Consider the following 26,840-nt stretch of genomic DNA (forward strand, 5'->3'; position numbering starts at 1 on the left):
ACCTTGGGCAATATGGCCATTTTCACGATATAGATTCTTCCTAAGTTTAAGGTAGTTTTTTCCCAATTCTGTGAAGAAGGTCAAAAGTTTTAACAAAAATTGATATTTTTAAGCTACCAAAAATATCAATTCTTATTAAAACTTTGTAAATAGATACTTCTATAATGAACTCAGTAAAGACATGTTATATATGTGTAGCTTTTTTCTATGTTGTTCTAAATATAAAATAAATTAACAAATGTTCTTAATTTCTATAAACTTATTCATGATGATTTATTAACTTACTATATATATATGAACATTTTCTGTAGAATATTTTTTTCCTCAAGTTCTGAGGGGTTAGTTGAAACCATTTATATACGATTTAAAGGATATTTCATTCTAGTTTGTGCTAGTAAAGGCAAACAAGTTGAAGTTTATAAATAGATTCAAATAAAAAGCTCTCTCATATTTTATTAGAAAATATAGAACATAATTAAATCATTATGTTTTATTCTAGATAATTAATTCTTAATTTACTGATCTTGCTTTAAGCAGACTACTATATGAAGTTTTCTGCTTCTAGATGAAAAAATGCCCTGAAATCTTCAATCAGTTCTTTTGCTTAGTCTAACAGGTTCATGGTTATGATATCAGTTTAAACTGAGAATCCTGTACTTATAAGTCTTTTTCTTCTACTCTAAATTGTTAAGAAAATGCATTGTTAGTAAGGCTACCATTCTTTGGATGTTCCTTTCAGAAGATGTCGTTTGTAACCTGTAACTTGTAGCAGTGGCTTTTGGCAGAAACTACCCGTTGATGATATGATTGAATTGTATAATATATATTTAGCATAAATTTTCTGTAATAACCAACAGTATCAGAGTGGAGGGGGAATGGAGTCCTCTACTGAGGACATACCTATTTTTTCTTTATGGATTTAGTCATTGATCACCTTGAAATAAGAACATATTGACAACAAGGGCATTGACAAACTTCAAGGTTTTAAAAATTTCATCCCCAATGTCACTACTTGACAGATAATTTACTTCTGAAATAAAATCCTTGAAAAAATCAATTTGACAGTTATTGTGTTAGTCTTTGAGTATAAACCTAAGTATGTGCATCAGTTATCTATTGCCACAATGGCATCATAAAACTTAGTGGCTTAAAACAACAGCTATTTATTATTTCTTGTGCAACAATAATGATGATCTGGTACAGACTTGGGCTCACTCCAGTGGGTGCAACTTCTCTCTTCCCCATGTGGCTTCTCATCCTTCAGAGGTTTGCTAGCTTATTGTCAGGTAGATGAGGGTTCTGAAAGACTGAAACTGTGTAATATCTCTGGAAACACAGAGTTAGAACTGGCACATTATCACTTTCATTGGATTCTATTGGCCAGAGCAATTCACAAGACCAGCTCATAGTCCTAGAGTGGGTGAATAGACTCCACCTCTTGTTGAGTAGGGCTGCAAAGTCACATTGTGAAGATATGGATTTAAGGAGGCATTAATTGGCCATCAATTTACCACACTGTGCTTCTAATATGTTTATGTTAATGTAAAAATATATATGTATTTGTATATTTTGAGATGGGATCTTGCTCTGTCACCTAGGCTGAAGTGCAGTGGCATAATCATGGCATACTGCAACCTCAACTTCCTGGGCTCAGGCGATCCTCCCATGTCAGCCTCCCATGGTAGCATGTGCCACCATGCCTGGCTAATTGTTCATAGCTGTTTTTGTAGATTAAGGGTTTCAGCTTGTTGCTCAGGGTATTCTTGAACTCCTGGATTCAAATGATCCACCTGCCTCAGGCTCCTAAAATGCTGAGATAACAGGTTTGGAGCCATCACCCTTGGCTTTATTAATATTTTAGTTGTTATATATTTAATTTAGGTCAAATTTTTCCTTGATTAGTCACTTCTTTTTCATTTTGAGATTTGATTCACAAGCATGATAAAAGGAATATTTATGTAATAAAAGGAACTTTTTGATATTTAGACAAAATGTACTGAAGTCACAGAATGGTCTTTTCTCTGTCAAATTAAGAGCAGACTATATAATCAAAAATCAGTTTGTCAGTGTAACAAAACGGTATCATATTATAATTTTTTGTTTAAAATATACCACCTATATAATGTTTTATAGTTAAGGATTCTCAAGCATATCTCTGTTTTATGATTAAGCTCATCAAAATTTACCGTTGTCAAAATTTAATATATTAGCTTCTTTTCAAACCCATTATTTGTAAGTACAATTTGTTTTTCATCAAGACTTCTATAAATTGTTCATTTCTATAATTTTTCCATTTGTCTTTAACATTCCAATTATCTAGAGATATAATATTGATCAAAGCTCATCTGTTTCAGACTTAAGATAAAATTCTTTTCTTTTTTAATTGTTATAAAAACCAGAAAGATAACATTCATCATTTTGTAAACATGCTTGCATTTCTTTATATTGTTAATATAATATAATTCTGATCATTCATATTAACTACAGCTTTTACCCCAAATAAGTAACTTTTAATTCTCTTTCTGTTTCTGTGTTGTCTCTCTCTCTCTCTCTCTCTCTGGTACACACATATCCATGTACACACACCCACACACACACATACACACACACACACACCCCCACACACATTCTCTCTCTTTCTCTCTCTCCTCTCTCTCTCTCTCTCTCTCTCTCTCTCTCTCTTTTCAGTAGAGGATTCAAAACTCTGTGACTTTCAAGGCAACTTAGGAGACCAGAAGACTGTAATGACCTAGCGCTGTCACTTCGATAGTACACATTACACATCACCAAACCACCGCACGTATTCTTTTGTTATTTACATCTTGTTAGAACATGAAACCTTCCCTCACTTTTTGGCTTGGCTATTTAACTATTTATATAACAGTCCTCTTATTTCTTCTGAGAGAAATGGGAAAAAGATGTCAACTCAGAATCTCTTAGATTTCACAGTAGTTCTTGAGGCTATGAACAAGCCAGAAGTAATCATTACCATTTCACCTGCATTCCCACTTGATCTCATATGTCAATGACCATTCTTAAAATTTGTTGTATTAACCAAGCAAAAATCCTCTTAGAAAGCACAGCTGCCTTTTTTCTAAGCTATTCAAAACCAGTCATAATTTAAACAAACAAACACAAAACTTTGTTTTCTGTTCTTCTGCTTTTCTGGCAGCTTTGTTTAACAAGATATCTATCTCTCAGTGTACAAAATGATATATATTGACTCATTAATTTAAAAAAATTTTTGAGAGAATGAAAGAAAGAGACAATGAGAAAATGAATCAGCCACTGGTACAAAACAGCTACAGTTATAAGAATATTGTACAAGGCTAATTAATTTCCTTTTGCAAAGAGGAAAGGACTTTTTTTCCCCACATACACACGTAGATACTAAGATAATTAGCAGCCTCAGTTATACACATTTAGATATAGGTCAATAATAAATATAAAGCACAATTTGCTGTGCTTCAATGAATCTCACTGGTTCATTGCAGTTACTTGGGTGTAGGAAGTTCAGGAAGTCAAAAAGATCTCCAACAAATTCTTTTTATCAAAAATTCTTAATCTGTGGCTGATCTCCATTCTAGTGGATGCAAAATTTTCTCTTGAATGACATTCAAACTTGTGTTCAAAAATGGTGTTATGTTAGTGTTCAAATGACATACAATATAGAGAATATCAGGAGATAGCAGAAGCTTCAAGAAAAAAACTGCAGAAAGACAAATACAAAAAAAAAAAAAAAAAAAAAAAAACAGAACTGGGATTTCCTGCCCTCTACCACCCAACAGAGACTTCATGGCTGGGTCAAATAATCAAAATCATACTCAACATTTTAGTTAACCAAGAGAAGAAAAATAATTGTCATGTACAAAACAGAAGAAGACTTGTTTAAGAATCAACTTAACACAAAAATTCAATAAAACAGACTAAGAAAATAATGCAAAAACAAAGTGAGCATGAGTCAGTGATTCACTCTGAGAGTGAAGAAACTGGGGTCTGGGATTCAGAGGTGTAGGTACAGATCACTTTTGGGGAAAGACTCAGCCTTGGTGGGTGAATTGACCTAGGCATCTCAGTCAGTGGAACTCGATTTGTGAGAGGCAGAAATAAAAACATTAAGAAGAAGAAAGCATTTTTATATGTTAAGAATTGCAAGGGAACTAGACTTTGGAAGACTTTGAAAAAAACTGGCTATCATATAGAAAACATAACAGGTTTATGTATATACATATATATGTGACTCAAGGTTACCAAGATTACAGATATCTAATGATAGAAATCATCAGTTTCTCAAATGTTAATAGCTGCTAGGGTCACTGTACTAGGGATTCTCTAAAGGGACAGAACTAATGTTAATCAAGTTAATACTTAATAAACTTCCATATATATATATATATATATATATATACATGTTTTATTTATATATAAAACTAATAAATACTTAATAAATATAACAGAACTAATAACAATTAAGAATTAGTTCTTAATAACAGAACTAATCAAGTTAATACTTAATAAACTCACATATATATGTTTTATGTATATATAATGTTTTATATATATATGGGAGTTTATTAAGTATTAACTCACAAGACCACAGAGAGGTCCCATACTAGACCACCTAGAGGCTGAGAAGCAAGGAGAGCCAGTCAGAGTTCCAAAACTGAAGGATTTGGAGTCTGATGTTTGAGGAGGCATCCAGCATGGGAGAAAGATATAGACTGGGAGGCTAGGCCAGTCTCTCTTTCCACATTTTTCTGATTGCTTATATTTTAGCTGTGCTGGCAGCTGATTAGATGGTGCCCACCCAGATTAAGGGTGAGTCTGCCTTTCCCATTCCACTGACTCAAATGTTAATCTCCTTTGGCAACCCCCTCATAGACACACCCAGGATCAATACTTTGTTCCTTCAATCCAGTCAAGTTGACACTCATTATTAACCACCACAGTCACCTAAAACAGTATTGCTGACTGGCCATGGTTTGCAGTATAACCCTTCCCATCTGCTGATCCTATAGGCCATGATCCTACCACCATAGTACAGAGCCTCTTAATTCAAAGCATTTGGATCAAAGTTACTTTTCAGATGATGTTTGGTTAACAGAATATCAGTGCCAAATAATAAATAATTTAAAATACTCTATAGTTTAAAATAGCTTCTGAGACAGGAAAATTATTTGAACTAACGTGCCCTGTCATATGAAAACATTCTAATTTGAAGAGTTGTAGATATACTGACAAATTCACTTTGTTTTGGAATTTTCTTTTTAGAAGTTAATTTTATCCATGTAATATTGATCTTGGCATTTTCAACTTTCTTTGGAGAACCTTATTGACATGTCCTGGTGATATCATATATTAAATTCTATGTACAAGTTGCAATATATTTCCTATTTCATTGTATTCATCATTGAAAGAATTTAAAACTGTTCGCAAAAATGTTAGTTTTTCATATTTTCTGTAATAAGAAATTGTTATATTTTATTTTTAGGATAAAAGGCACTCCAAGTAAACCTGATAAACTTGACAGTAAAGTTAAAAGAATTGGACCACACATAGAAATCTTCCAAGTGTTCCGAGGAAGAAAAAAATTCATGATTACCAGAAAATTGATTAGAATGATCACCATCATGCAGGCACATGTCAGGGGGTGGCTTGAACGCAAAAGATTACAAAGAGTAATGACCAAGGTAAGATATGCATCAGATATTATAATGTGTTTAAAATTTTTATGTAGATTCAATTAAGTAGAATTTTGAATAGTCACCTGGTCAATATGTCTGTGATTTTTCTAAGTAAAATTCTGTGTACATTTTTTTTTTTTTTTTGAGATGGAGTTTCGCTCTTGTTGCCCAGTTTGGAGTGCAATGGAGTAATCTTGGCTCACCGCAACCTCTGCCTCCTGGGTTCAAGTGATTCTCCTGCATCAGCCTCCAGAGTAGCTGGGATTACAGGTGTCCACCACTATACCCAGCTAATTTTTGGTATGCATACTTTAACAAAATGTGATGCATAATCTGCTATGATTACAGATTTAGACTGTGCAAAGTTGGAGACTTGGAACAAAAGGCCTCACTTATTCTTAACTCAGGAATTCTGGGACCACCTATTCTTAAACCAGGATATTTTGAAATAACTTTACACTAAAGTTGTTTCTTCTTTGCTATCTGTTCATTTTCTTTCTAGAGCAACTTTCCTTCACTTCCCACACTCCTGGGTCTCTTGCAGTGCATAAATGTCCAATTTCAAAAGAATTACACACACATGCAAATGTCTACCTGGTCAAATTTCATAGATTGCAATCCTGATTTTTAAAATATATAATGCAGACTCATTTTTTCTGGGCGAATGCAGATGAACCTAAATGGGTCTATCATGGAAAACCTGAGAGAATCTAAAATGTCCTCACCTTGAGGGCTAAAGTTTTACTACTAGTAAAAAATTTGAGTAATCAACTGTAAATAAAATAGATTAGTAGTGCCCACTTCATTTCCTTGATCTTCTGAGAAAAGCCTCTAGAATAGACTTGCAGTGGACATCATGAACATGTTTCTCTGACAATGTGGTGATACTTTTAGAGTTATACCATATGCCTATTTCTGGGTATAAATTTATATATGTACTAACATGTGTAAATTAATATCAATATGAATCAGAACTACAAATGTAGTTCTGATGATTAAACATGTAAAACTTTGGCAAAAGGTAAACACTCCATATACTTAATCCTGTAATTTTTAAGGTGACTGCTATATCTCTTTTGTGGCTGAAGAAACAAGCAAATTATTTGCCCAAAGTCAAACAGCGGCTAAGTGACAGAACTAGATTTCAAACCCATATCTGTCTAAGATATTGAAAGAGCCATGATTAAATTTGACTTTAATTTCTCCAAAATGAGAAATGAACTCATTTTCTTACTCCCCAAGTCCTTTCTCTTTTGTAACTACCTATATTGATAAACTGTTCTACCATTTATCATTCAAGCCATAAACCTGGATGTCTCCTAGATTCTTTCAACTTTTTCACTCCCACATTCAATTTGTTCCACTTTCATGACATTTGTTGAACTCTTCTTCTTTGTGCTTCTTGCCAGAGTTGCCATTCATCTACCCTTACATGGATAAATGCAATAGTTTCCTGATTGATCTTCATACCTACAGACCTACTTCCATCAAATCCATTTGCCATGTGCCATATTTGAAAAATTCTACTCATTACCTTATTCCACTTCTTAAAATCTTTTTATGGATCTATATTGCTTACAGGATATAGCAGGAACTCTCTAACATAGTACACACGACCTCGCTGTTTTGGCTCTCGCCTTTTGTCCAGCTTTGTCATATGATACCCCCGATACATTCTCTGTGTTTTAGCAAACTGCAAATCTTGATTGTTTCCTGTTATCATATGTTTTCATGCTGTTCTCTTCTCTACCTTCCTTATCTTCTGATAACCTCCAATTCATCTTTCAAGATCTTCCTAAACTGTATTCACTTACCCTGTGTCTGGTCCATCAAGCAAAGCTGATCTCTCCATCTTTTCTTGTCATTATTGTGTCCAGTTCTTTACATTGTTATCATCTGTTTACATATTTGACATGAACAGTATGGTTTATATGACTTATTTGGAAGTATATACTCTTTATTTTTCTGTTCATAGTACCACAAACTATCTTAAACTATAATATATACTCTATTATTTTAACTGTATGCATGTATGATCTACTATTTTTTCTTGTTTATCTCCTGTTGTATACATATACTTTATAGTTTGGCTAAATAGATTGCAAACTCCATGAAGACAATTATCTGTCTGTCTTGTTTGTTTCTGCATTAGATTGCAAACTCCATGGAGACAAGTATCTGTCTGTCTTGTTTGTTTCTCTATTTGAATGCCTAAAATGGTGTTTAATATATAGTAGACACCAACAAATACCGATTGTGTGGATGAATTAATACAATTGTATAAGTTTATCATGGAACCATAAGAATATCACACACCCCCCACACACATTCTTAAAGTTCTATCTACGCACATTTCATACATGCCATATAATTTAATTATAGCATTTTCTAATACTAGAAAGAATTGTAGAACGATTCATAACCTCCGGGATAGAAATGGATCTAGAAAATTTAGGAAGAAATAATGGGCCAAAGATGGGAGTGAAAAGGGGTGATTTGATTGGTAAGGAAAATGCTAAATTTCTATGTGGAGAGAGAATTTGAGATTAAAAAAATGAGAAGTACTTTTAAAGGATCAGAGCCAATATAAAGTAGGTTTTGACTTTTATTTGGTGATAAACTTTGTTATGGTCATTGATTTTCTTTTTTATTCCATCATTGGCATGATGCTTTGTCTGTTAGATGATTGCTTTGTTGATGCGGTTAAATTTGTTTTGCCTACTGTCAAAATCCTAGTGTGACAGGCCTGTAATGCAGTTGATAGTAAGTCTCCTGGACTGTGCCTATGTGAAGGGTTGCTGCTGGGGGAATTCTTGATAACTTTCTGCTCTAGAGGCTGCATAGCAAATCACTGGATAATTGTCAGCAGTGTGGCAGTCCATCCACTGGGAGACTTCCATAGTCATATTGCTTTACTGCCACTTCAGAGTTTGTTGTTGTGGACAGTGTCTGCTAGAAGTTTGAGATTACTCAAGAGACTGCATAATTTCCACCATTTTCTATGAAAAAATGTAGCTTGGAATTCTTTGGAAATAATAAAGCAGCATCAAATTTTCTTACCAGTAATATAGCAAAAGATAACAGAGATTGCTCTATTTTAATATGAATATTTTTTCCACAATTCAAAATGTCCTTTTCCTTAAAAAATTTTTGTGTTGTTTGCATGTGTTTTGGTATAAATAATAATGATATTAAAAATCATAAAGACCCAAAAGAGGGTACATTTCTCAATGTAATGCTTCTAGGATCTTCCTTAATTTCAATATTTTCCTCTAAATATTTATAATTTTAAAGTTTTAATCCTAAATTAAATATACTCCATTGCTATTGGCTAAAAGTGTTGAAATTCCAGGATATTTGAATTGTTGATAGCTACAATAATAAAAAATGTTTGAAATTGACTTTTAATAAATATTTGTTGAATCAGTAAATTTGGAACAGTCTTGGAGAATCTGAGTTTCAGTATTACCAAAGCAATGTCTTATACATAACTCAATGGTCTTCAATATTTTGGATGTTATAGACTTGTTTGAAACTTTGATAAAGTAGGAATTTCCTATCATCTCAAAAGAACAAAACAGAAATAATAACAAAATCTGAAACTATTCATGGACATGTCACCTTGTATAGTAGCAATCCCCAACTCTTATGGTGCCAGAGACCAGTTTCATGGAAGACAATTTTTCCGTGGACCAGGGCAGGAGCAGGGATGTTTTCAGGATGAAACTGTTCTACTTCAGATCATCAGGCGTTAGAGTCTCATAAAGAAAGCACAGCCTAAATCCCTCACATATGCAGTTCACAATAGGATTCTTTCTCCTATGAGAATCGAATGTTTCCTCTGATCTGACAGGAGGAGGAGCTCAGGTGGTAATGCTCACTTACCCACCATTCACCTCATGCTGTACAGCCTGGTTCCCAACAGGCCACAGACCAATAGGTCTGTGGCCCAGTGGTTTGGGATTCCTGTTGTGTAGAAAAGTTTTATTAAATAACATCATGTGTACTAACACAAGTATCTGGAGATCTATGTTCATTTATTCAATAACATATGTGTTTTTTAATTTGATAATAGTTACTATATAGTGACTCCAGTTTCCTTCCTGGTGTGTGAAGAGCATACATAGTCTAGTGAGCAATGTAGACAACTAAAAGAAGTCTTAGATATCATTAGAGCATTTAGAAAGGCCATTTAACCCCAAGTGTGTTTAGTGTGGCAACTACATAAGATCAATAAACTGAGATCTGGAGGGTGAGGGGTAACTTTATTTTGTCAGGTAGACTGGAAGGCTGAGAGGCACAGGAAAGACAGTCTCAATGAGCTTAGGTTAGCTAATTACATTCAGGGGACTGGAACATATTTGGGAGGACAATAAAGGAAGCTGATGGTAGGAGTCAGATTAATAATGCTCTTAAAAACCTTACTAAGGAGTTTATACTTGGTGTCTGAGAGTGGATGTCTTTAAGGTAGATCAGTGACATGAATAGATTTGTATTTTAGAAAAATTACTGACTTTGGACAATGATTTGGGAGGAGAGGGTGACAAAATGGAGGGAGAATAACTAGTATGCTTTTTCAATCAACCAGTGCATGGTGGTGATAGGACTTTGGGTTTGGTTGTATTTGGAGATAAGGAAGAGGGTAGAGTCAAGAATGACTCCCAGGTTCTTGTCTTGAGAAATCTGGTGTATAGTTGAGAAATGCAGAATTTAAGGGGAAGGGCAGGCAGGAGGGAGCAGAAGAAAGGAACAAACATAGAGTCCAATTTGCAACACTGAGCTTTTAACACCGAGTCCCAATTGTCAACAGTGAGTTTAAAGTTTCTGTGGGAAATCCTTGAGATGTCTGGGAAGCAGTTGAGTATATGGGTCCAAAATTCAGAAGAGAGATTAGGCCATATAGAAAGACTTGGGATTCATCAGTAGTTCTTAAAGTCTTTTCACTGAGGAAGAATATAAAACCCTCTCATCCATAAAAGTACCTCATTTTGGCCATGAATCTCATCATATGTCTGAGAACACTCTTCCCCCAGGTGATGCTCCTCTACTTCATTCAGGTCTCTGCTCATTGTCACATTATTGAAAAGCTGCCCCATACTAACCTGTACAAAATAACTCTCACTCCAGTCACTCCCTGTCTCTTTTAAAACACTTTATTGTTCTTCATGGCACTTACTGCCACCTAACATATATTTGTTTATTACATTATTGCTCCTTTCACTAAAAGGTAAGCCCCTGAAAACAGAACTTTTATCTTTCCTGTTCTTTAATCTACTCATAAGGTCTTGAACATTCTTGGCACATATTAGAAGCCTAATACATGTTTTTAATAAATTATTTTCAAGAGCATGAAGGATGTATAACAGCATTTGGGGGCTAGGAGGGACGTGAAATTTGAGAAACGTCTTCTACATATGTTGATGCAGCTCTCTGACCAAGGATGCCCTCCTTGAAACTGGCTACCACCCATGCATGTGAGAATCATCATTAGTGATACTAACTGGAGCCATGAGAGTCAATGTCATTGTCATTGTCTAGGGAGAATATATAGAATAAAGAGAGAATCATATAAAAAAAAATTGAGAAAGACTGGTTAGTGTTTAAGGGGAAGCAGAAGATGAGTATTCCACAAACACTAAAGCAGTAAACAGAGGTAAGAAGAAAACCAGAATATGTTAGATCAAGGAACTTGAAAGGCAGTACAAGGAAGAGGGTTAGGTCCATAGTCTCCAATGCTGCTAGACGGAATTTTCTGAGTTTAGTAACAATAAGTTCATGCAGTGAAAACATCTGAAGTAGATAAACTGAGACGTGATTAGGTTTAGAGAAGGATTGTTTAGCATACTTAAAAAATATTTAAGTATGCTAAAATGCTCATTGGAAAAAGCCAGTAAAAGAAAATGTTGTCAATACAAGAAAGATGAAGATAATCCATATTATAACGTCTTTAACGGGATTAGCGTTAAGTGAAAGGAAACTTATTTCTCCATTGTTACAAGAGAAGATGTTGTGTAGATGCAGCTAAGTGTTTAGATTTGGTGCTGGGAGGTTGAGATTGCAATAAACCAATTGTTTTGTCTCCCTTTCTGAAGTAAGGAATTAGGCCATTTGCTGAGAGTAAGCATTTGGATGAGTTTGAATGTTTGAAGAGATTGAGGTAATACAGAAAATAGTAAAGAGATGTCTTAAAAAGCTTGCGTGAAATTCCAGGCCACTTTGAGAACCCCATTGAGGTTGGTGATCAAGAATTGGAGTAGTGTCATTTCTCCAGGTTGCATAATTTTCTTTAGTAATTATGAAAAATGAGGCATGGAGATGTAACATAATTACCCAGAGTAAGACATCTAACAAGTGACATAGTTGAGAATCAAACATAAGTCTGTCTGGGTCCAGGGCACTGGAAAACATGAGGTACCAGCAGTGTCCAATCATTGCAACTGGTGAAGTCTTTTCTCACGTCAGGCTCAAAATGGACATTGGAGTTTCCTGCCAAAAGCCAAGGCTAGATAACACTCCCACCTGGTGCTAACAGAGCTAATCTAGGTAAGCTTACATCAGAGATGTGAAGCCAAGAACCACGGTCTATAGAGAAGCACCCTTTCTATGGCAATCAGGAGCTGCTATTTAATATTTTGAAGAGTATGCATGGGGAAAACAATATATTATTGTTTATATTTAATGATAAAGTTGACCAAGAGTGTATATTTAATAGTTTCTATACTGAGCATTTAGACATAGAGTAATTGAAGCATATGCTTCAGGTAGTAGTAAAAATAATCCCTTTGACTCAGATCAAAGTGGGGTACAGCAAGCAACAGGGACACAGAGGAGAGGCCTGAAAAAGAGCAACGGGAATCTAACCTAGGAGAGACACATGTCCAGTAGCTATCCATGGATATGGTCTTCACTAGTTTCTTAGTGAGTGGGGAAGGGACTATAAGGATCACACTTAATGTTATTTGTGGATTGCATATTTGTAAGTGTGTGTTTATGTGTATGTGCTTGAAATAATTATTTAGAATGTTCACTTGTTATTTCACTGTGTATAGGTTTAGTCATTTAAAAACGTTTTACTTTTTTTTTTTTGAGACGGAGTTTCGCTCTTGTTACCCAGGCTGGAGTGCAATGGTGCGATCTTGGCTCACCGCAACCTCTGCCTCCTGGGTTCAGGCAATTCTCCTGCCTCAGCCTCCTGAGTAGTTGGGATTACAGGCACGCGCCACCATGCCCAGCTAATTTTTTGTAGTTTTAGTAGAGACGGGGTTTCACCGTGTTGACCAGGATGGTCTCTATCTCTTGACCTCGTGATCCACCTGCCTTGGCCTCCCAAAGTGCTGGGATTACAGACTTGAGCCACTGCGCCCGGCCTCCCTTTTGTTTTTATAAGGTTTTTGAATAAAGCCTTTTATTGCTGTTTTCATACCTAAATGATTAGACAAGGTTAGACTTCAATCAATAAATGTGGTCAGGATATCTTATGGGTCTATAGCATCTTTATTCAGAGTTAAAAAGTCAAACTAGCAAAATATTTGCTGAAATATGACACAAAGTTTTAAAAAGCCTAACATCTAAAGACCTCTCACAAACTGATAAGAAACACAGTAACAGAAATTAAGTTCCACTGAGTGTCATATGATGGTGGAATTGTCCAAACAATGAATAAATTACTTAAAAAAAATCATGACCATATCAAGCAAAAGCAAATTGAAATACTTACTAGAAAATTTTATTAAATGTTGATCAGTGTAATACATTTGTCCATTAAGTTAATATAAATTAGAATATTATAATCAGTAATTTGCAGTAACTTTTATATTACAATATTGCTGTTGTAAGTAGAAATTTATTTATATTGTTTACTGAGAATAGCATGGAAAAAAAAGTAAGTAGAAATTTATACTTTTCTTCTGATAAATTCTACCTTGAGAAATATTTAGAATTATAGTAAAAGATTTACCTACTGAGCTGTACTAGCACAATAGCTGAGGCATATTTCCATGCAAAGGCTGGTAGGGACACTCCCTGTAATAAAAACCACATGGATGGACCATTGTCATTTTCTCTGGCTCAACGTCCTAACCATGAAACGCCCTAGGTAACCTTGCAAATGCCTGAGACCTGAAAAGAGCTCCCTTACAAGATAGGTTGTGTTCCTCAAAAGAGTTATTATATTCTTAGGAAAAGGCACTCAAATTGAAGTTGGTAGCTGCCCAATGCCCTTCGTCTTCTCAGAAGCAACATCTGTCTAAGCAGCACATTCCAAGAAGGAAATTTTCTACTCATGTTTTAAAGATACAATCAAAACACTGCTTGATTTTTAATTATAAGCAAAAGAAATCCACCTATAGATTTAAGCAGAAAGTTGTTGAGTAGGATATTGTACAGAGGTTTAGAGAACTAAGTTCAAAAACCTAAAGGAATAATAAAGGCTGGGTATCTCCCAGTAATCCAGCCAAATCCTACACAGCAAGAGTCTGATGTAGATACTGAATCCTGGGTGTTTCTGCCTCCACAAATGCTGCCCTTGAAAAATGTATATTGCTGCTACAGTTACTCTCTCACACAAATAGATTTCCCATGATTTACTCTTAAAAGTATTATTTGTTTCCATTCAAAGTTTGGGATTGGTGCAGGCAATGGATGAAGTTCATGTGTCTGCATCCTAGCAACAGAAGAGGTGTGAGTCATTAAGTATCTGATTTTGGTTTCAAATGGTGGGAAGTGGGTTCTGGCTCCCACTAAGATTTATGTGTAGGGAATGTGTCAAAGTGCAACCAATTTATTATTATTTTTTTAAGACAAAAGCCTATTGAACAAAAGGGAAATTAAAAATACACACTAAGGCCAGGCAAGGTGGCTCACACATGTAATCCCAGCACTTTGGGAGGTTGAGATGGGTGGATCACCTGAGGTCAGGAGTTTAAAACCAGCTTGGCCAACATGGTGAAACCCCGTCTCTACTAAAAATACAAGAAATATCTGGGCATGGTGGCTGGTGCCTGTAATCCCAGCTACTCAAGAGGCTGAGGCAGGAAATCTTTTGAGCTCTAGAGGCGGAGATTGTAGTGAACCAAGATCACACTATTGCACTCCAGCCTGGGCTGACAGGGAGAAACTCTGTTTCAAAAAACAAACCAACCAACGAAACACATTGAAAAATGTTATTAAATTAGCAAACATCCAGAATCTGCCATCAGATGGAAGGAGAAAGAAGAGGAAGGTAGTAAAATTATGCTAATTTATTTTTCATTCAGGTAAATAAAAAATATTATTTCACATAAATGGAAAATATGACAGCAACAAGAAAAATAATATGTAATATGAAATATGCTAGGAAAGAAACAAAACAAAATCTTGTAGAATGGGTGAAAATATGGCTGGGTGCTGTGGCTCATGCCTGTACTCCAAGCAGTTTGGGAGGCCAAAGTGGGCAGATCACAAGGTCAGGAGATTGAGACCATCCTGGCCAACATGGTGAAACCCCCATAACTACTAAAAATAAAAAAATTAGCTGGGCATGGTGGTGTGTGCCTGTAGTCTCAGCTACTCAGGAGGCTGAGGCAGGAGAATTGCTTGAACATGAGAGGCAGAGGTTGCAGTGAGTCGAAATCATGTCACTGCACTCCAGCCTGGCAAGAGCAAGACTCCATCTCAAAAATAAATAAATAAATAAATAAATAAATAAATAAATAAATAAAAGAATGGTTGAAAACACTAAATTAGAAGGAATATAAAGTATAATAAGTGGGTTCTGGAATGTGTCTATGCTGGTTTCAAAACAAATTCTACAACTTACTAGCTATGGGGCCTTGGGAAAGTTATTTAAAGATTTTCTGCTTCAGATTTTTTGCATTTATAAAATGGTATGCAAAACACATTAAAGGAAAGCTGACTCAGCAGAAAATGTGTAAATGTAAATATATTCCTAAACAAACTAGAAATAATGAAAATTTAAAAAAATTAAGCCTTTAAGAAGTCAAGAACAGGAAAATAAATCTAAATATTATTTAGAAAGAAAGAAATTAATAAAGATATATACAGACATTAATAAACCAGTAAATGTAAAATGTTAAAATAATTGACTTGTTAACTAAAAGGGAATGGATATTTAGAAAAGAAAAAACAAATATGAAATAAGGTAAATTTTTAAAACTTTAATTAAAAAAACTGTTCTGGTGAAATGTTGAAAATGCATACACAGAAGAATGTAGTCACAGGTAAACTAATAAAACAAAATTTGCACTTATGCTGAAAAGTGTTAATTTCTTTAATATTCAAAGAGATATATAGAAATCAACAAAAAATCCTTAAAAAGTCCAATGAAAAATAGATAAAAACCACGAATGTACAGTTTCCAAGGGAAATAAAAGACAAAGATTCGAGTAATACCTTAGTTAAGACTATGTCGTTTCTGGCAGAGTGGGCTACATATTATAGAAATCTGGACACCAGTATAGAAAGTGCCTATAAAAAAGCCAATATTGGAGCCTCTATTCTATGAGAAGTGTGAATATATAATGATAAGGCAATTCATAATGGACATCTTTGAACTTCAGGGAGATGATGTTTCTCTACAATGCATATATTTAACCAAACTAGGCAATTTACAATAAATAAACCCATAATTTAAGAAACTGGGTGAAATAGACTAAATGAAAGGGGCAATGTCAAATATAAATGCCAGAAATATATAAGGAGATTTTCTGTCTTTGTAGGCTTTGTATCATGGACCAGATGTGAAAGCAGTTATTAACATGTATAGCAGACTAATCCACCGTGTTCGATATCGACATGGTCTTTGGAGGACAAGACAAATTGTCAACTTAGCAGAGCTAGAGGAATGGATGGACCGAAAAAAATGTAAGTGAGGCAGACACTTCTGGTTTGAATTTAAGCTTGGAGTTAATTTAACCATTGAAATTTTACATATAATTATCTGTAGAAAGCAAAGGTAGATTATATTTTATATTGTTGTAAACAATTTGCATTTTAAGTTAGCATATTGTATATTTGAATTAATTTATTAGAATTCTCTGCAAGTAACAGAAAACTCATTCTAGCTAACTAAAGCAAAGAAGAAATTTAATGGGAGAGTATTGCAAAGATAGTTAAAGAATCAGATTTCAGACTGAATATGAAACACAACTGCTTCAGAGATCTAGGCAGCAGGAAATAAGGGACAATCTCGATTTGCCTCTGGGGGATAGATAAGCCCTACCACTTAAAGACTCTTTGTTCCTATGCTTTAAATTCATATTCCAGGGAGACAGCAACTGATCTCTATAGCTTGAGTCAAAAATCCAATACTTTGCAGTGGGAGGGTAAGGAATCTTGCTTGAGAATTGCACAGAAACTGTGTTCTTTGGAGGAGGGGTAGCTGCACAAAGGAAAATTAAGTATTTATATCAGGACAATAGTTAATGGACACTGAGCATGCTAAACAACACACTGCCTATTAATATTAGAATTCTATTCACAGAACAAATTCTCCAATTTATATCTTAATTTTCAGAGATCCCAGTTTACATTTATATTGAAAGAATTCAGTATTGCTTAGGATTAGGATAGATTATTAGGGCCAGTTTCTTGGCTAAAAAAATGATACAAGCGAATTATATTTAAAAAGAATCATTTTCTTACTGCTTTATAAGGTAAAAATGTGAAAAATTTGGTTGCCTCACCTAGTCATACAGTGTTTATTTTACAGTTAAGACCGTAAGTTCCATGAAGACAGGGAACTTACAGATGGAAAGACAGGAAGATGAAAGAACAAGAAAGCAAGATAAAGTGAGAGAGGTGGAGAAGGGGGAAGATCCTTCTCCCATTAGGAAGCTACTTAGACTCTTTTCACTTACAGAACTGAGAGAGAGAGAGACAGAGAGAGAGATAGTGAGAGAGACATATATTTATCAGTAAATACTCACTATCTAGAGAATGCCTGGTTTATAAGAAGGGCTAAAAATATTTGTTAAAATTATATTTTTTTATTGTTTATTAGTTTTGATAAAATTATGTGCCAAAAGCTATTTACAGATAACCGGAACTCTTTGAGTTAGAATAATTTCTTTTCTGTGACTAGAGGTAGAGGGAGGAAGAAGTCAGAGAGAGAGGAGAAAGAGAGAAAAGAGAGAGCATGATTGTTGTATATAAGTCAGAGGTTGCTAGATCAATTCACCCAGCCAAGCCCAATAGCCTGGTTTCCAGAGAAAAGAGCAGAAAGAGCAAAGTGTTAGAGAGATGGAAAGACAGGAAGAAAGAACAAGAAAGCAAGAGAGAGAGAAAGGCAGAGAAAGAGAAGATCCTTCTCCCATTAGGAAGCTACTTAGACTCATTTTACTTATAGAACATATATATATATATATATATATATATATGAGAGAGAGAGAGAGAGTGAAAGAATGAGTGTGTCAGATTTTAAGACTTTTGCCCATAAACTCTCCATACCACTAATACAAAATTCAGGAAGATCTTAGTACTTTTATATGGTTAGTAGTTTATATTGCGTAATGTAATATGAATGTGCCGATTTTATACTATTTATCAAAATATATACTTTACAGTTACTTTACTGACAACCTTTTCTTTTCCATTCACTTTAATTTTAAGCTCCTGACTTCCAAATAACATATTCTTTTCAAAATGCTCCTATTATTTTACTCAGTCTTCCCTTCATACCCCAAACTATCACTAAATTCATTTTTATTCTTATAGAATGTTGCTTATTTTTCATAGCTTTACTTTCTTTCCATGACTTCTCCTTCTCAATTTGTAACTGCAGATTTCAATATTTTTGCATCCTGAAATATCCCCTCAGTTTGAAAAATGTAGTTACTGTGATTTCTGTTTTCCAGCCTGAACTCTGATGCTTTCTGGCTGAGAAGCTTTTTCAGTAAACCTCTTGTAGAAAGTGAGGGATAAGCCAAGTAGATTATGAGGAAAGAAGTTTCTAAGCAGAGGGAGCAGCAAGCACAAAGGCCTTAATTTGGAGGCAGCTAGTCTTAGAGGAAGCCAGGAGACTAATATTACTGGAATAAAGTTTTGAGTTGAGAGCAGAGTAAAATGAAATTGGAAGGGTAGTGGGGAGTGCAGGTTGTGTCAAGCTTTATAGACCATTGCATTTTACCTTGAGAGAACTGGGAAGCCATTGGAGGACTGGGAACAGAGGACTATGAAGCAACTTGTGTTGCAGATATCAGTCTGGTAATTTTGTTGAGAATTGGTTAACATGAGGCAAAAACAGAATAAAGGAGTCCAATTAGGACAGATGGTGCTCTAATATAGGAGCTGAACAGTAGAACAGAATTGGTAAATGAATAATTTAAAGAATTACCAACCAAAAATCCATTTACATTGAGGGGCAACTCAACAGAGACATAATTTGCAAGTTCTAATTTATTTTCATGTTACTTAGAAAATTCCTTTCATCCTTTCTTCATCCATGTGTTGATGGCTAATTGGTTGACGATACTTGGCAGATATCTATACACCTTTTAAAGCATCTTTCAATAATCAGAAAATTTCATTAATTTTCATGATTTAAATTTTATATTTACCCTAAATATATCATCCTTGAATACTAATTCTCCTATCATGTTGCTGAAAGTTTGCTCATAGGGCATAATATACAGGTTAAGGGCACTGTTCTCAATTAATACTGTTTCAAAGACATAATATTAATAAGTATGTCAATATTATCTTGTGAGAAACATATAAAACTGATTAATTCAAGGGGAAACTAATAAAGCTCTATATACTTTTTCAAGGAGAAATACATTTACTTAATCACAAAAGTAAAAGGTGACATTCTTTCTCTTTTAGTTTAGAATCAGACCCTGAGACAAGAATTCAAGTACAACTAATTTTTTTGGAAGTTAATCCTAGGCAATACTGTTGATCAAATGGAGAAAGGAGACAGAGGTAAAGGAGTCAAAAGAGAGTCCAGTATCAAGCAAATTACTATGTGCACTACTAAAGCCTAATTCCTCTAGGTAACTAAGAAAAAACAGTGTAAACAACTTGCCTTTAGTGCTGGGTCTATATCAACCAGCTCCCCTGAGTCAGTGGTTGAGGTCCACTCCAAAAGGGGTCTTAGTTTCCTTTGTGTCTGGCTTGCTGCACCCGTGGGCTGAGTAAATGCCTGCAGCCAGAGGGAGCCCTTAGGCAATGGAATGCGGATGCTGACAATTGAAAGTCAAGTTAGCATGCCCAGAAGCAAGGGACATGGAGATATAGATGGGGCACTGAAAGAAACGATCTAGTTTGCTTATTTCAAAAGAGACAAACAGTCATAAATATAGTAAATATAAATTTTCATTTATTTTACTGCTGTGTTTCAGGATCTCAAATAGCTATTCATATTTAGACAATCATTAAATATGTCTTTAATTTGTTGACATCTCATGAATATCTCCCTCAATGAAATGAAGGAATGAATGGAAAAACTGAAATCCATGTGGTTGAGTACCAGGATGATAAAACTTCTGCTAGAAACCACACTGGTGCCCTTTGTCATTGACAGCAAGAGCTAAACCTGTGAACAGTCCTTGACATCCTGTAAATGCTGACTTATTCAATCAGCTTCACGGGGTTAAATGTAACATTTCAAAGTAGACACTCAGTGACACTTTTTGAAAAAAAAAATTTATGGAAAACTACATTTATAAAATATATGCATCAGTTCTCTTTCTCATTATCTAACTCCTTTCTAATGCCAAGTATGGGAGATGAGTGATAGGCCACCCAATTGAGTGGTTTTCTGTGGTAGTTTTCTTGAGCCAGGAGTGACAAAATACCTTAAATGTGAAAGTAGGGATCCAAGATGGCCAAACAGGAACAGCTTTATATTGCAGTTCCCAGCGAAAACACAGAGGATTAGTGATCACCACATTTCCAAATGAATTTATACTGCCCACTTAGAGACCTCATCTGAAAGTCACCAACTACAAAGACCACAGGTAGCCACAAGTCTCCAGCGTGGCTGTTTCAGCCAGTGCAGTGGGTCACCACACAAAAACTCACACAAATCGGGGTGCTGTTTTAATTGGTGACAGAGTTGCCCATTCAACTGTAAAAAAAGGGGGCTGAAACAGGGAGGTCCCACCCCCACCAAGACCAGCAATCTGAAATACTCTGGATTGAGAGTTTCACAGCAAGCATAGCTGGACCTGGGGTGGTCTAGCTCTGTGGGGGGAAGTGCATCAGCCATTACCGAGGCAGTCCACCACTACCGAGGCAGTCTGCCATTACCAAGGGAATCCGCCATTACCGAGGCAGTCTGCCATTACAGAGACAGTCCACCATTACTGAGGCAGAACACCATTACTGGGGCAGTTCTAACTATACCCCTATAAACAAAACTATAAGGAAGTTCACAAAGCAGTGGGCAAAGCCCACGGGAGCTCAGCAACACCTCTGCTGGCAGACTGTGACTAGGCTACCTCCTCTCTGGGCAGGTTGTCTCTGAAAAAAGACAGCAGAATGACAGGAACTTGTAAATAAAGCCCCACCTTCCTGGGACAGAGCACCTTGGAAAAAAAAAAAAAAGGCGGATATGAGTTCTGCTGCAGCAGACTTAAACGTACCATCCCAGCAGCTCTGAATAAAGCAATGAAGACAGAATCTCCTCAAGCAGTTCCGTGACCCCCATATAACCAAAGAGACACCTCATTAAGGAAAGCTCAGCCTGACATCTGGCGAGTATCCTTCTGGGACAAAGATAACAGAAGAAGAAATTGGCAACAACAGTTACTGTTCTGCAGCCACTGCAGGTGATCCCCAGGCAAGCAGGGTCTGGAGTGGACCTCCAGCAGTCCGGAGTGGACCTCCAGCAGTCCTACAGCAGAGGCTACTGACTGATAGAAGGAAAACTCAGAAACAGAAAGAAATAACTTCATCAGCAACAAAAAAGTCCACTCAGAGACCTCATCTGAAAGTCACCAACCACAAAGACCACAGGTAGATAAATCCACAAAGATGGGAAGAAACAAGTACAAAAAGGATGAAAAAAGCCAAAACCAGAATGCCTCTCCTCCTCCAAGGGATCACAATTCCTCAGTAGCAAGGGAACAAGGCTGGATGGAGAATGAGTCTGATGAATTGACAGAAACAGGTTTCAGAAGTTGGGCAAAAACAAACTTCTCTGAGCTAAGAGAACATGTTCTAATCTAATGCAAAGAAACTAAGAACCTTGAAAAAAGGTTTGATGAAATGCTAATGAGAATAAACAGCTTAGAGAGTATATAAATGAATTCATGGAGCTGAGAAACACAACACAAGAACGTCGTGAAGCATGTACAAGTTTCAATAGCTGAATTGACCAAGCAGAAGAAAGGATGTCAGAGATTGAAGATCAACTCAATGAAATAAAATGGGAATGCAAGATTAGAGAAAAAAGAGTAAAAAGAAATGAACAAAGCCTCCAAGATATATGGGTTTATGTGAAAAGACCTAATCTACCTTTGATAGGTGTACCTGAATATGACAGAGAGAATGAATCCAACCTGGAAAACACTCTTCAGGATATTATCCAGGAGAACTTCCTCAACCTAGCAAGACAGGCCAATATTCAAGTCCAGGAAATACAGAGAACACCACAAAGATATTACTCAAGAAGAGCAACCCCAAGGCATATAATTGTCAGATTCACCAGGGTTGAAATGCAGGAGAAAATGCTAAGGGCAGCCAGAGAGAAAGGTCAGGTTACCTGCAAAGGGAAGCCCATCAGACTCACAGTGGATCTCTCAGCAGAAACCCTACAAGCCAGAAGAGAGTGGGGGCCAATATTAAACATCCTTGAAGAAAAGAACTTTCAACCTAGGATTTCATATCCAACCATACTAAACTTCATAAGTGAAGGAGAAATAAAATCCTTTACAAACGAGCAATTGCTCAGAGATTTCATCACCACCAGGCCTTTACAAGAGCTCCTGAAAGAAGCACTAAACAAAGAAAAGAATAACCAGTACAAGCCACTCCCAAAACATACCAAATGGTAAAGAATATTGACACAATGAAGAAACTCCATCAACTAATGGACAAAACAACCAGCTAGCATCAAAATGGCAGTATCAAATTCACACATAACAATATTAACCTTAAATGTAAATGGGCTAAATGCCCCAATCAAAAGCACAGAATGGCAAATTGGATAAAACTCAAAACACATCAGTATGCTGTATTCAGGAAACCCATCTCATGTGCAAGGACACATATAGGCACAAAATAAAGGGATGGAGGAAGATCTACCAAGCAAATGGCAAGGGAAAAAAAAAAGCAGGAGTTGCAATCCTAGTCTCTGATAAAATAGACTTTAGACCAAAAAAAGATTAAAAGAGACAAACAAGGGCATTACATAATGGTAAAAGGATCAATGCAACAAGAAGAGCTAACAACCCTAAATATATACGCACCCAATACAGGAGCACCCAGATACATAAAGCAAGTCCTTAACACCTACAAAGTGACTTAGACTCCCACACAATAATAGTGGGAGACTTTAACACTCCACTGTCAATATTAGACAGATCAATGAGACAGAAAATCAACAAGGATATCCAGGACTTGAACTCAGACCTGGACCAAGCAAACCTAATAGACATTTACAGAACTCTGCACCCCAAATCCACAGAATATACATTCTTCTTAGCACCACATCACACCTACTCTAAAATTGACCACATAATTGGAAGTAAATCACTCCTCAGCAAATGCAAAGGAACAGAAATCATAACAAACATACTCTCAGACCACAGTGCAATCAAATTAGAACTCAGAATTCAGAAACTAACTCAGAACCACACAACTTCATGGAAACTGAACACCTGGCTCTTGAATGTTGACTGGATAAACAATGAAATGAAGTCCAGAAACAAAGATTTTCTTCTAAACCAATGAGAATAAAGACACAATGTACAGAATCTCTGGGACACATTTAAAGCAGTGTCTAGAGGAAAATTTATAGCAATAAATGGCCACATGAGAATCAAGGAAAGATCTAAAATCAATACCCTATCATCAAAACTGAAAGCGCTAGAGAAGCAAGATCAAAAAAATTCAAAAGCTAGCAGAAGACAAGAAATAGCTAAGATCAGAACAGAACTGAAGGAGATAGAGACACAAAAAACACTTCAAAAAAAAATCAATAAATCCAGGAGCTGGTTTTGTGAAAAGGTCAACAAAATAGACCACTAGCCAGAATAATAAAAAAGGAAAGAGAGAATAACCAAATAGATGCAATAAAAAATGATAAAGGGGTTATCACCACAGATTCCACAGAAATACAAACCACCATCAGAGATTACTACAAAGAACTCTATACACATAAACCATTAAACCTGGAAGAAATGGATAAATTCCTGGACACTTAGACCTTCCCAAGCCTAAACCAGGAAGAAATCGAAACCCAGAATGGACCAATAACAAGGGCTGAAGTTGAGGCTACAATTAATAGCTTACCAACCAAAAAGAAACCCAGGTCCAGATGGGTTCACAGTGGAATTCTACCAGACATACAAAGAGGAGCTGGTACCACTCCTTCTGAAACTATTCTAAACAATCTAAAAAGAGGGAATCCTACCCAAATCATTTTATGAGACCAACATCATCCTGATACCAAAACCCAGCAAAGACTCAACAAGAAAAGAAAACATCAGGCCAATATCCATGATGAACATAGATGCAAAAGTCTTCAATAAAGTACTGGCAAACTCATTGCAAAAGCACATCAAAAAACTTATCCATCATGATCAAGTAGGCTTCATCCCAGTGATGCAAGTCTGGTTCAACATACACAAGTCTATAAACGTAATTCACCACATAAACAGAATCAAAGACAAAAACCACATGATTATCTCGATAAATGCAGAGAAGGCCTTCGACAAAATTCAACAGCCCTTTTTGCTAAAAACTCTCAATAAACTAGGTATCAATGGAACATATTTCAAAATAATAAAAGCTATTTATGACAAGCCCACAGGAAATATCACACTGAATGGGCAAAAACTGGAAGCATTCCCTTTGAAATCTGGCACTAGACAAGGATGCCCTTTCTTACCACTCCTATTCAATATAGTATTGGAAGTTCTGGCCAGAGCAATCAGGCAAGAAAAAGAAATAAAGCGTATTCAGTTAGGAAAGGAGGAAGTCAAATCATCTCTATTTGCAGATGGCATGATTGTGTATTTGGAAGACCCTATCCTCTCAGCCCAAAATCTCCTGAAACTGATAAGCAACTTCAGCAAAGTCTCAGGATACAAAATCAATGTGCAAAAATCAGAAGCATCCCTGTACACCAATAACAGACTTAAAGAGAGCCAAATCAAGAACGAACTGCTATTCACAATTGCTACAAAGAGAATAAATTACCTGGGAATACAACTAACGAAGGATGTAAAGGACTTCTTCAAGGAGAACTACAAACCACTGCTCAAGGAAATAAGACAGGACACAAAGAGATGGAGAAACATTCCATGCTCATGGTTAGGAAGAATCAATATCATGAAAATGGCCATGCTGCCCAAAGTAATTTATAGATTCGCTAGCCCCATCCAGCTACCAATGACCTTCTTCACCAAACTGGATAAAACCACTTTAAACTTCATATGGAACCAAAAGAGAGCCCACAGAGCCAAGTCAATTCTAAGCAAAAAGAACAAAGCTGGAGGTATCACGTTACCTGACTTCAAACTATAGTACAAGGCTATGGTTATCAAAACAGCATGGTACTGGTACCAAAACAGAGATATAGACCAATGGAACAGAACAGAGGCCTTCGAGGGAACGCCACACATCTACAGCCATCTGATCTTTGACAAACATGACAAAATTAAGCAATGGGGAAAAGATTCCCGTTTAATAAATGATGTTGGGAAAACTGGCTAGCCATGTGCAGAAAGCAGAAACTGTACCCCTTCCTGACACTTACACCAAAATTAACTCCAGATGGATTAAAGACTTAAACCTAAGACCTAACACCATAAAAACCTTAGAAGAAAACCTAGGCAAAACCACTCAGGACATAGGCATAGGCAAGGACTTCATGACTAAAACACCAAAAGCATTGGCAACAAAAGCTAAAATAGACAAATGGGATCTAATTAAATTCCAGAGCTTCTGCACAGCAAAAGAAACAATCATTAGAGTGAACCAGCAACCAAGTGAATGGGAAAAAAATTTTGCAATCTATCCATCTGACAAAGGACTTATATCCAAAGTCTACAAAGAACTAAAACAGACTTACAAGAAAAAAACAAACAAATCCATTCAAAAGTGGACAAATTCAATATGAATGGACACTTTTCAAAAGAAGACCTATATGAGACCAACAAACATATGAAAAAATGCTCATCATCACTGGTCATTAGAGAAATGCAAATCAAAACTACATTGAGATACCATCTATTGCCAGTTAGAACGGTGATCATTAAAAAATCTGGAGATAACAGATGCTGGAGAGGATGAGGAAAAATAGGAACACTTTTACACTGTTGGTGGGAGTGTAAATTAGTTCAACCATTGTTTAAGACAGTGTGGCGATTCCTCAAGGACCTAGAAATAGAAATTCCATTTGACCCAGCAATCCCATTACTGGGTGTATACCCAAAGGCTTATAAATCGTTCTATTATAAAGACACATACACTTGTATGTTCATTGCAGTACTGTTTACAATAGCAAAGACTTCGAACCAACCCAAATGCCCATCGATGATAGACTGGACAGGGAAAATGTGGCACATATACACCATGGAATACTATGCATCCATCAAAAACGATGAGTTTGTGTCCTTTGCAGGGACATGGATGAATCTGGAAACCATCATTCTCAGCTAACTGACACCAGAACAGATAATCAAACACTGCATATTCTCACTGATAGGCGGGTGTTGAAGAATGAGAACACATGGACACAGGGAGCGGAGCATCATACGCTGAGTTCTGTTGTGGGGGACTAGGGGAGGGACAGATGGGTAGGGAGTTGGAGAGGGATAACATGGGGAGAAAGGCCATATATAGGTGATGGGGAGGAAGGCAGCAAACCACATTGCCATGTGTGTACCTATGCAACAATCCTGCATGGTCTTTACATGTACCCCAGAACCTAAAATGCAATATATATACATATATATATATATATATATATATATATATATATATATATAT

The 26,840-nt window shown here is 36.0% G+C and overlaps 1 protein-coding gene across 1 annotated transcript in view; it reads left to right on the plus strand.

The window, feature by feature from the left end:
• The window catches only part of IQCM (IQ motif containing M), a 414,386-nt gene that overhangs the window by 182,843 nt on the left and 204,703 nt on the right, over positions 1 to 26,840 (plus strand). Inside the window, 2 exon segments of the mRNA XM_032246433.1 lie at positions 5,492 to 5,690; positions 16,400 to 16,544. Of these exon segments, the coding sequence (XP_032102324.1) occupies positions 5,492 to 5,690; positions 16,400 to 16,544 (344 nt within the window).

This window comes from Sapajus apella, unplaced genomic scaffold, assembly GCF_009761245.1.
Source record: "Sapajus apella isolate SASKATOON/1434 unplaced genomic scaffold, GSC_monkey_1.0 scaffold61, whole genome shotgun sequence".
Taxonomy (NCBI): Eukaryota; Metazoa; Chordata; class Mammalia; order Primates; family Cebidae; genus Sapajus; species Sapajus apella.